We start from the raw sequence: 12,405 nt of genomic DNA on the forward strand, positions 1-12,405 counted from the left end.
GAAATTATACCACCTTATGCTTAGTAGTATTTTATATGTCAGTTTAAATCCTGACAGTCACCATTATGTGAAGTCCTGTTTTCTGTTTCCATATCACTTTATGTAGGGTCTTCATCTTCCATTAGATTGTACTGATCATCTTAGGGAAATCTCAAAATCAACACTATAAAACAAAATTATGCAGTAGTTATTTTACACCTCAAAATAATGGAATTTTCTTAGGCTGTAAAGCTGCAAATCAATTACCTCTCTTTTGTTGACATTATCAGTTAGCATTTTATGTCTATTATGTTAGCTACATTTTGGAAAACCTTATCAATGCTGGAATAATATTTGTTTATATTAATTCTTTCATTCATGTATTTCTTCATTGAGTCATCCTATACTTCTATGTATCATGTTATAAGTCTGCACTGGATAGTAGGAATATAGTAGTAAATAATATACTGTCCCTACTGTCTCAGAATTGCCTGTCAAGTAGTAAAAGTGCTAATTTGAGGAAGGTTTGTTGACTATTATGATAGGACGGTATATGCGCAGAGAGTGTGTAATAAGAGGAACTACACTGGTCTGTGTAGTCACGAAAAACTTCCCGGGAAAACTGCTGTTGTTGAGCTGAAATGTGCTTAATGACTAGGCTTTAGAGAAATGATAAAGTCTGTCAAACACTTGGTTCTAACCAACTAGGTCAACTTTGAAGAGAAAACTAAGCACCATTCCTTTTGTTTACTAACCTGATATATATATCACCTCATTCTTTCACCCCAATCTGGTTCAGATATGCAAGTAAAGCACACTGTTTACAAAGTAGATGAATCTTGAAAGCATTAAGTGAAAGTAAACAGATATAAAAAGCCACACATTGTGTGATCCAATTTATTTGAAACGATATAATAGAAAAATCCATGAAGAATAAAACTGGATTAGGGGGTGACTTGGGGGGGGGAGGGGGAATGGGGAGTAAATGTTAATGGGCATTGGTTTATTTTTGGGGTGATGGATATGTCCTAGAATTAGATAGTTATGGTTTCACTTTTTGAATATTACTAAAAGCCACTGAATTACATAGCTTAAATGGGGTGACCTTTATGGTATGTAACTTTTATTTTAATAAAACTATTATTTATGACAGAAGAAAAGCAACTGATTATACTCTATGAAATATTCCATAATAAATTTTTATTACAAGAAAATTTAATTAACAAATTTATACATTCAACATGGTTATGCCATTTTATAAACATACAGTCGTATGTTCCATTAAATTACAATGTGCTCAGAGATAGATATCATCCTGTGGCCTCACGTGAGGTTTAGGACAGCAATTTGTTCAGGTGAGAATTTCATCAATTAAATGGTCACGGAACTTGACTAGTCATGGAGATCTAAGGCAAAGGAAAGGCATCAGAGGGGAGGAGAAGGAGGAAGGAAGGAAACTATATATGAGGGAACCTCTGCAAACATCATAGAAGCTCACAATTCCATTGTCATAATCCAGAAACACTCCGATCCTACCCAAAGGCCTTTGCACATACTGAATTAAGGGTGGGGAGTTTGTGGACAAACTATAATGATTGTTCACTTTCATAGAAAATAGAAAAAATGCTTCTTCAGAATCAATAATGATATCAGTATCACTCGTCAAGATATCTTTACAGACTCCCAGAATCCAGTTCGAGGAGTGTGTCACATCCACCTCCCAGTAATGCCTCCCAGAGGTGAAGGCCACAGCTCCCCAGGCCACAAATCTCTCCACAATCTGGGGCTGTCTGGACACGCCGTGGTCACCTCCAAACGTCACACTTGTACCATCCTCAGAAAGGCTCACATTGTGAATGGTCATTTTCTGACTCAGAACATTATCCACTGCAGAAAGAGAAAAAATCAGGTCAGCAAGTGGGATTTCCATGGTCTGAGAGGCAGAGGCTCTCTACCCAATGAGTCTTTTCATTTTCCCTCCTCCAAGGAAATACAAAACAAAGACAGCAAAGGGAGTTCAGACTAGCTCTTCTATGAAGAACAAGAGTCATTACTATCTCACCAGCACAAAGAAAGACTTCAAATCATACAGAAAAGGGAAAAAAAAAGGGAGAGATGAACTCTGTGAAGTCTGATTTAATGTCAATGTCTTGATAGTTTATTTCAGGACTCACCGAAAACATTATTTTTTTTCTTTCATTTGGAAAACTTTTCTTGTGTCCTTTGTCTTTAATACGATCTAAATGTAGATAGCACTTGCTATCATGTGGGTATTTATTGGGCTATAGTCTCTACTTACTACATTTTCAAAGGTCAAAATTTTGATAGAAATCCATCAATGAATAGTTTGGAAGCTTCTAAAAGGATGTTCTGGCTAACCATGTTCAAATATCCCTTGCCTTTCAGTTGTTTTGAAATTGATCTAATAGCATTACAATTATCCTGCCTAAGCCAATGTTAGTCTTTTCTGTCAATTCTTGTTGATTTTAGAAATAATAAATATTTTTGTACAATGCATAATAAATGCGCTGGTAATACAGAACAAATTAAAAACCAGCGATGCCATATTTAACTTTTTAAGAGTGAAATAAACTGAATAAACACAATATTGATGGTTACTCACAAAAGTAAATATTCTATCTCTTTATACCCACATGAGCAAGCTGGTTGCTCTCTTCTTGCTCTGCCTATGTCATATGTAACTGAATATACATATCTAGCTTTGCGTTTTCGGTAAACTATAGGTTGCAAAGTTCAGCCTTGATCTTTGTAATACGACTACACAGGCAGGAAAAATGTAACAACTTTGGGAAGTTATGTACCACCTCCATGTCAGAAAAAATAAAATAACAATAAAAGAAGGCTCCTTCCCAAGAAGTTCTAATGAAATGTAGTCCTGCTCACCGAAGGTTGACTCTTACCTCTGAAGTTGTTCAGCATGTCTAGGATTCCAGTGACAGGCCAGGAAGTGAGCTCTGGGTTCATTGGCTGAGGCTTTTGCATCTGTATGAAATCAGTCCTGTAACAAATGACGTCAGTTACATTTCAAGGTCAAAGGCTAATCACAGGACCATTACAAAAAAGCAGTTTTTAATCCAGGATATTTTGTCAGAATTCTCCTATTTTTGGTTAATTGGGTATACATTATATTCTACACACTTGGGAATATAAAAAGTTACCATACTTTTTTCTAAATATAAATTACATCAAATTTCAACTTCCCCATTCTTCTCAGACTTTACTCCAATTTTCAACTTATTGAACTTCATTCACTTCCTCTATTCCAACTCAGGTAATGCAAAGATCCTGGGCATTTTACAGAGAGCAAAAAACTCAGGCAAAGCCTTTGGGACTTCAGTCAGCAAGTAGTCATCAAGGATACATTCAGTGTCTAAAAGGAAGAGTTCACTGAGCCAGACATGTTTGCTCTTATCAGCCCAGCAAGGGAATCCAATTCCAGCCTGGCTGCCTTGGTCCTGAAGGTCTAAATTTCCAGTGGGCACCAGGAAACCATTAGCTCTGAGGTCCTACCTACAAGGGGGCTTGCTGTAATGGAACAGGCTGATTCACTGCTACTCCTAGGAACAAAATCACAGCCCCTCTTCCTATTAGGGAATTTGCCTCTTTCCTGCCTTTTTCACCTTCCAACTCACTAGTGTAGGTGCTTCCTCTGTGATATCTTAGAAAAATCCCTTCCCTAAGTTTTATTGTGGTGAGTCTGGAGAGGATGGGGTGAGTGGGTGGAACAAAGCCCAGAATGTCAGAAAGTTTTCAGGTATATTTGAATTCAGCCAAATGAAAAGGAAACTTCTCAGACCAAGGATCAGAAGGCCTCTAGAATCCTTTTGAAATACAACAGAAAATAGCCAAAAAGACGATGTTAATAGATCAAAAGATGTACTGTTCGTCATCCATGTGCGAGGGTTCTGCACCTATGGATTCAACCATGGATTGAATCTGTAATTTCTATTTTATTTTATTTATTTAGTTAGTTAGTTAGTTAGTTAGTTAGTTATTTTACAGTAGGTCCTTGTTTGTTATCTATTTTTTTTGTTAAATTTATTTTACTTATAGAATAATACATAGATACATTCTTTTCAAAAAGTTTGAACATTATAGGTAAAGCTAAAGTCTCCTTTGACCACCATTTTTAATCCTGATCTTCTTCCCTATGCCTTGAGATAACCACTGTGTGTTATTTATTTTAAATATAGCAGTGTGTACATGTCAATCCCAAATTCTAAATCTATCCCTCCCCTACATTCTTCCTCCCTGGTTCTAAATGGAAAATATTCAGAAAGAAAAAAATTCCTGGGGCTTCCCTGGTGGCGCAGTGGTTGAGAATCTGCCTGCCAATGCAGGGGACACGGGTTCGAGCCCTGGTCTGGGAAAATCCCACATGCCGCGGAGCAACTGGGCCCGTGAGCCACAACTACTGGGCCTGCGCGTCTGGAGCCTGTGCTCCGCAACAAGAGAGGCCGCGACAGTGAGAGGCCCGCGCACCGCGATGAAGAGTGGCCCCCCACTTGCCACAACTAGAGAAAGCCCTCGCACAGAAACGAAGACCCAACACAGCCAAAAATAAATACATAAAAAAAATTAAAAAAAAAAAAAGTGAAGGCATCATTTAAAAAAAAAAAAAAAAAAATTCCTGGAAGTTCCAAAAAGTGAAACTTGAAAATGCCACATACCTGGGAACTATTTACATAGCATTTAATTTACATTTTATTAGGTGTTATAAGTAGTCTAGAGATGACTAAAGTGTATGGGAGCATGCTTGTAAGTTATCTGCAAATACTATGGCATTTTCTATAAGGAATTGTGCATCCCGGGATTTAGATTTTGGGGATGGCCTGAAAACAATTCCCCATGGTACCAAGGAACGACTATCCAACCACTTCATCAAAAAGACAACAACTTTTCCAGAAATCAAAAATCGTTAGCGTACACTCACATTTCCAATACATTTCCCGAGGCCTGCAATGAAAAAAAAAAAAATCATGTTAATCATGAGAGTTCTGTCCTTTTGCATCTTCTTTATTATTCTTGTTTGTTCAATAAGGTATTGTTTTTCTCATGCTCCTCTAAGGAACAATCAGAGGCTATCTTAATAACAGAACTTAAACTAAAACATGATGCGCTTCCTCAGGGCACATTAAGGAAGGAAGGAAGGAGGCCAGGAAGAGTTTGTGTAATGATGCAACAACATCAGGTTTCCAATGTCAGTCATTGCTCAGTCCTATTCCCAAGGAGAGATCTCACCATTTATGATAACAATTAAAGCAAAACAAGGAACCATATAAAACGAATTATAGAGTGCATTGAAATTGACTACCAGTTCTAAAAATTTTACCTAGACAATGGGCAAAACCTCAATGTCTTCAGTAAGTGTGGGATAATAGAGAGTGACAACGTATTGAGAATTACTCCAAGAAAATTAACTTTCCCCTGGTTACAGAATTTTGCTGATTTTGGATAATCTGTCTGGACAGTACTCCTGATCACACTGAAAAAATTCTTTCCTATGTTAGCTAGTGAAAGGATTAAAAATAACCTCCCAAAGATTACCAGGCTATGAGAAATAAGGGATTGGACAAATAAGATAATGGGAGTCAAGGAGCATCATCCCTTAGCTGAGATAAGAGTATATGCAGGTAACATTTCAATGTCATGGCAACGGTGCCCAGAACAGTACTTCTGTCTCTGAGGATGGAGCCTCCCTTCTCACCTGGAGCAGCTCCATGTCTGACTTGTGGCACATCTCAGTCAGCTCTCTGTACATTTCTTTCAGACTCTCTTTCTGTTGAGTCATTCTGAATTCACTCTCCCTGAGTTGCTGGAGAGTCTCCTTCGCTTCTTTCTCCAGTGCCTCCAGATGGAGTTGCTCCTCTTCCCGGAGAAACAGGTGGATCCTCTGATACTGAACTTTGATCATCACCTTCCTTACGGCCGCATAGTTCTGCAGCGATAGTGGATTCAAAGAATCACTCATCCTCATTCCCAACAGAAAACGTCAAATATTATTTCCTTACTGTCATCGGGAAAGTTCTTGACAAACTTTCTGCCTCACATTTCAAAAGGCCTGGAATATTTGCTGGTCCTTCCAGCCCATCCTTTCTCTAAAGTTTCTCGCCTCTTTTCCTGTTTAAATCAAGCCATCTGAGGGGGTCCCAGTTTTTCTCCCTAGGAGGATTCTTCAGGGTTCTTACTCCATCAATTATTTCCTCTCTTACCCAAATCTTGTTTTTTCTTGTTCCTTTCCCTGATTTTTCTAAATATTCTTTTATTAGGTAAACCCCATACTGTGCATCTTTAAAAACATGCGCTAATTCTCCTCTAGGTACTACTGCATTCCTCTCCTCACCTTCACAGACACACTTAGCACAATGTTGTCTTATACTCCATGTCTGAGAAGGTTTATTCAAATCTTCAAAATGTGGCCTAGGAATACGTTTCATGCCTTGGTTTTCCCATATACTAGCACTCTTTGAACTAGTTTGTATTGGTCTATTATAATCGTGATTACTGATAGGTCATTTGAAACCACTACTCTTTCCAAGGAAAAAACCACTATCCTTTACCTGGTAATTTGAATTTTGCTAAAAGTCTAAGCAGGATTATATCTGTCTCCATGCAAACAAATAAAATATTTTTATTCTTACCTCTAACGACTGAGTTTTGTTAGCTTCTTGATTCAGACTGTTTTGCATTTCTTGTGCCATTTTCCTTAAAGAGCCCATTCTCTTCAGAAGTTTCTCCTGCAAAATAACCATGAGCTTTAGTGACACAGATGATGATACCATAAATTCCATCCCCTTACGTATGAGCAAAGGCGGTCATTTAGAGCAGGGGTCCCCAACCCACTGGGCCGAGGACCGCTACCAGTCTGCAGCCTGTTAGGAACGGGGTCGCACAGCAGGAGGTGAGTGGTGGGCGAGCAAGTGAAGCTTCATCTGTTGCTCCCCATCGACCCCCATCCCTTGCATTACCACCTGAACCATGCCCCCAACCTCCCCCTGCCCCCATCCATGGAAAAATTGTCTTCCACGAAACTGGTCACTGGTGCCAAAAAGGATGGGGACCACTGGTTTAGAAAATAGAAATCTTGAGTTTGAATGATGTGGTCAGCTTTTTCCACATTAATCTAATTTGATTCTAATATTTTGAATATTAAAGTGACAGAAACATATAATGAAGAATTGAGGGGGACTTCCCTGGTGGTGCAGTGGTTAAGAATCTGCCTGCCAATGCAGGGGACACAGGTTAGATCCCTGGTCCTGGAAGATCCCAAATGCTGCGGAGCAACTAAGCCTGTGTGCTCTAGTGAGCCTGTGCTCTAGACCCCATGAGCCACAACTACTGAGCTCACGTGCCACAAGTACTGAAGCCTGAGTGCCTAGAGCCCATGCTCCACAACAAGAGAAGCTACTGCAATGAGAAGCCCGTGCACCACAGCGAAGAGTAACCCCCGCTCGCTGCAAGTAGAGAAAGCCCACACGCAGCAACAAAGACCCAATGCAGCCAAAAATAAATAAATTAGTTAAAAATTAAAAAAAGAAAGAAAGAATTGGGGGAACTTTATAGATAATGGAATCTCTCATTTCCATGAGAGAAATGAAATTTCTCATGTCCTAAGAAATTGAGACTCAGAGTTTTATATAACTTGACTAAGAATGCGTCAAGCTCACGTCCGGAGCCAGTGTGCCTGGTGCTACCACATGCCCCAGGATACAGCAGTTCCACATGTTTGGACAATTGGGCAACAACATTAAAACAATACACTTACATGATCTACACTGAAAAATCTCCACCTCGACCATCTCCATCCCCATCAACTTCATTATCATCTTCATCTTTCTCTCTGATTTAGGAGCCTATAGGTTCCTAATTGCTTTAGAAGCATCACCTACCCGGTATTCCTCAGCAGCCCATTGTACTGGACTGTGGCCGTGAGCTGCATGCTCTGGGGACGCAGAGCAGGGGCCACAGAGCAGGGTCTTGTCAACCTCACAGAAGAGTCCTTTGGCTTCTTTGTGTGTCACGCAGATCTGCACCTCCGAGCTGTTGGATTGTTTAGCTGCGTCCTGTCTGGCGAGGGAAGCCAGACTCTTGAGTACAATATTGGTTTTGAAATCTGGCTTCTCTGATAGTCCCCTGCACTCAGGGCAGCTCTTTGGAGTCTGGTCTTCCTCCCAGCAGAGGTACAGGCAGGGACGGCAAAAGCTGTGCCCACAGTCTATGGTGACGGGGTCTATGAAGTAGTTCATACAGACGGAGCAGGTTAGTTCCTTCTGGAAAGCTTGCAATGTGTCTGAATCCATGTTTCTGAAAATTCAAGACAGAAATAGAGAGGGTAAGAGCGAAAGTCTTTCTTCTGCCCTGATAAGGGAAAATAAAGCCTTTGGACAAAGTCCTGTCTGTTTGAACTCTATCTAATTTACCTATTTGCTTACCCTCAGTACAAACCTAGAAATGGTGAATACAGACAGGTTCATGCTGATACAAATGATAAAATTAGATAAGAGAGTCCCTAGCAACTTTTTGGTTTAAAATAAACCGTGTTCTCAGTCATACCTAAATGACATGGACGTGCTTAAAGCTTAGACCAGAGGGTAAATGGTAAGATGACTCCAGAGTTACTTTTATTGGCTGATTGGTACAGAAGCACATATATAATCTCAATCTGTCTCTCTCTCTCTCTCTCTCTCCATGACTGCATGACTTGAACCCATACTTGCACACACTTTGCCTCTATTCTAATGTTCTTTATGTCTCCTGCCTCTGGACTGACAGATGTGCTTTTCTAAAGACAAATAAAATTGTTTAGAATAATTTAAACTTAATATAATCAATGTTGGCTTTACCTTTGGCATCTTAAAACTATAAACATTTCAGGGTTTGCTTCCAACTTAAATAGCAAAATTCCTCCTTTCAAGACAAAAAGGAAAGAATTATGTTATTTCTAGTTCAGGAAAACAATTTTTCCTGGAGTCAGTTCAGATCATCAGAGCACTTCACATTTTGAACTAGGGAATGTTCAAGCTATAACAGTAACCAGTAGAAATTAATCAGTTGTTTTTTAAAACCAAAGAAAAAATTTGAATATACATGAAGATTTTCTCTCTACACTAGAAATTCCAAAGATGTAGTTAATGGAAGCAACATCATATCCTCTTTGTTTCTGATATTTCCCTATTTGACCAATGCCACTTCTTGGGAGTCCCTATGAGTTCATTGGATCTATCCTGAACACTTTTCAAATCTAGACTGCAAACTGAAGTCTTTAAAAATATAGCGCCTTTATTCTGGCATGGACATATATACACTACCAAATGTAAAACTGATAGCTAGTGGGAAGCAGCCGCATGGCACAGGGATATCAGCTCGGTGCTTTGTGACCACCTAGAGGGGTGGGATAGGGAGGGTGGGAGGGAGGGAGACGCAAGAGGGAAGAGATATGGGGATATATGTATATGTATAGCTGATTCACTCTGTTATAAAGCAGAAACTAACCCACCATTGTAAAGCAATTATACTCCAATAAAAATGTTTAAAAATATATATATAGAGCATATGACATTTACAAGAAGATATTCTAATTAATTCAACACATTTAACTCATGTTCATCTGTATAAAGACTATGAAATGTATACATTATGTTGAACATTTTAGGTGTTCTATGTGTTTCATAAATACATATGTCTGTAGAAATCTCATTTAAGACCTAAAAACATCTAATAACATGTAAGGTAATGGAATAAAAATGATTACATATGTTAATATTACAAATATCAATATATTACAATTGCTCTAGTTACAGATATTTTAAATATTGAGGTCATTTAAAAAAAACTAAGACAACTACTTGTTTGCTTGGACAAAACCCAAACAGGCCAATAGGTAAATGGAAAGGATTTGGATGACAGAAAATAGGCATGAAGATATTTACAATCAATTCCTTATTTACCAGAGTCCACTGTGAGCGATCTCACTTCTGGAAGGCTGCACGTCCTGGAAATCTGTGGATATCAGGGTCAACAAGAACTGTCCAACACCTGGTAGCTGCACTTTCCCTCAGTCCCCCTGAGAGAAGCAGTCACCTCTGGACAAAGTTGCCTTTTAAAGGATTAGACTCTCCTGAGGCCACACCTACTTCTTGAGATTGGATAATACCTTCAACGGGAAGTGGGAAATACTGATAAGTTTACTCAGAAAGGTGTGAAAATGGTTGATTGGGTTTTCGGTATATAAAAAACCCAATCTTAGGGGGCTGAGACCCTAAAAGAATATAGACTTCTTTTGGGGTAAATGCAAAAAAAAAAATTGGTGAAAACTTTTCAACAAAATACTTTATGTATGTTATATATACATACATAATATATACATCAGTATATATGTTTATATTAATATGAATATAAGATCTACTCTCCTAGCAACTTTTAAATATGCATTACAGTATTATTATCTGTAGTTACTATGTTATACATACTGTAGAATTTTTTTGTTTTGTTTTTATAATTTTAGCAATTTCATGTATCTTTATTTATTTATTTTATTTATTTATGGCTGTGTTGGGTCTTCGTTTCTGTGCGAGGGCTTTCTCTAGTTGCGTCAAGTGGGGGCCACTCTTCATCGCGGTGCACGGGCCTCTCGTTATCGCGGCCTCTCTTGTTGCGGAGCACAGGCTCCACACGCGCAGGCTCAGTAATTGTGGCTCACGGGCCTAGTTGCTCCGCGGCATGTGGGATCGTCCCAGACCAGGGCTCGAACCTGTGTCCCCTGCATTGGCAGGCAGATTCTCAACCACTGCACCACCAGGGAAGCCCCTAGAATATTATTTTTAACGGAAGTGCCATAGTACCTGTATTTTGCTGACAACTATCACAGTTTATCAAATTACCAACGCTTACATAGATGTTATTTCACTAAATTACCTATTGTTTGTTAATTGAAACACTACTTATAAAAAAATATGAAAATAAATTGACCTTGCTAGAAATTTTTAAAGTGAAAGTATAAAGAAGGTCAATTTTTTTTTGAATTTTTGAGTTTTATTTTATTTATTTTTTTATACAACAGGTTCTTATTAGTCATCCATTTTATACACATCAGTGTATACATGTCAATCCCAATCTCCCAATTCATCCCACCACCACCCCCACCCCCCACCACTTTCCCCCCTTGGTGTCCATACGTTTGTTCTCTACATCTGTGTCTCAATTTCTGCTCTGCAAACTGGTTCATCTGTACCATTTTTCTAGGTTCCACATATATGCGTTAATATACGATATTTATTTTTCACTTTCTGACTTACTTCACTCTGTATGACAGTCTCTAGATCCAACCATGTCTCTACAAATGACCCAGTTTCGTTCCTTTTTATAGCTGAGTAATATTCCATTGTATATATGTACCACATCTTCTTTATCCATTCGTCTGTCGATGGGCATTTAGGTTGGTCCATGACCTGGTTATTGTAAATAGTGCTGCAATGAACATTGGGGTGCCTGTGTCTTTTTGAATTATGGTTTTCCCTGGGTATATGCCCAGTAGTGGGATTGCTGGGTCATATGGTAATTCTATTTTTAGAATTGGAACAGTATGGAAACTCCATACTGTTCTCCATAGTGGCTGTATCAATTTACATTCCCACCAACAGTGCAAGAGGGCTCCCTTTTCTCCACATCCTTTCCAGCATTTGTTGTTTGTAGATTTTCTGATGATGCCCATTCTAACTGGTGTGAGGTGATACCTCATTGTAGTATTGATTTGCATTTCTCTAATAATTAGTGATGTTGAGCAGCTTTTCATTTGCTTCTTGGCCATCTATATGTCTTCTTTGGAGAAATGTCTATTTAGGTCTTCTTCCCATTTTTGGATTGGGTTGTTTGTTTCTTTAATATTGAGCAGCATGAGCTGTTTATATATTTTGGAGATTAATCTTTGTCCATTGATTCGTTTGCAAATATTTTCTCCCATTCTGAGGGCTGTCTTTTCATCTTGTTTATAGTTTCCTTTGCTGTGCAAAAGCTTTTAAGTTTCATTAGGTCCCATTTGCTTATTTTTGTTTTTATTTCCATTACTCTAGGAGATGGATCAAAAAAGATCTTGCTGTGATTGATGTCAAAGAGTGTTCTTCCTATGTTTTCCTCTAAGAGCTTTAGAGTGTCCAGTCTTACATTTAGGTCTCTAATCCATTTTGAGTTTATTTTTGTGTATGGTGTTAGGGAGTGTTCTAAATTCATTCATTTACATGTAGCTGTCCAGTTTTCCCAGCACCACTTATTGAAGAGGCTGTCTTTTCTCCATTGTATATCCTTCCCTCCTTTGTCATAGATTAGTTGACCATAGGTGCGTGGGTTTATCTCTGGGCTTTCTATCCTGTTCCATTGATCTATATTTCTATTTTTGTGCCGGTACCATAT

The 12,405-nt window shown here is 38.7% G+C and overlaps 1 protein-coding gene across 1 annotated transcript; it reads right to left on the reverse strand.

Annotated features, from left to right (window-relative positions):
• Window positions 1-1,375: 1,375 nt before the first annotated feature.
• Window positions 1,376-9,986, reverse strand: LOC133099213 (tripartite motif-containing protein 64-like). The gene is made up of 6 exons (XM_061202731.1): window positions 9,948-9,986; window positions 7,890-8,304; window positions 6,642-6,737; window positions 5,688-5,938; window positions 2,901-3,001; window positions 1,376-1,866 (listed from the first exon to the last, which is right to left on the reverse strand). Exons 2-6 carry the CDS (start codon window positions 8,298-8,300, stop codon window positions 1,376-1,378), a joined length of 1,350 nt encoding a protein of 449 aa, XP_061058714.1. The 5' UTR covers window positions 8,301-8,304; window positions 9,948-9,986.
• Between the last annotated feature and the right edge of the window lie 2,419 nt (window positions 9,987-12,405).

This window comes from Eubalaena glacialis, chromosome 10, assembly GCF_028564815.1.
Source record: "Eubalaena glacialis isolate mEubGla1 chromosome 10, mEubGla1.1.hap2.+ XY, whole genome shotgun sequence".
In the NCBI taxonomy this organism is placed as follows: domain Eukaryota; kingdom Metazoa; phylum Chordata; class Mammalia; order Artiodactyla; family Balaenidae; genus Eubalaena; species Eubalaena glacialis.

Bases quoted from the DNA above. Each gene is read 5' to 3' on its own strand.
- LOC133099213 (XM_061202731.1), bottom strand. From the start codon at position 8,300: ATGGATTCAGACACATTGCAAGCTTTCCAGAAGGAACTAACCTGCTCC. The intron at 5,939-6,641 runs GTAAGAATAAAA...CTATCGCTGCAG, and splicing joins ACAAAACTCAGTCGTTAGAG to AACTATGCGGCCGTAAGGAA. The intron at 3,002-5,687 runs CTCAGAGACAGA...CGTCATTTGTTA, and splicing joins GTGAGAAGGGAGGCTCCATC to CAGGACTGATTTCATACAGA.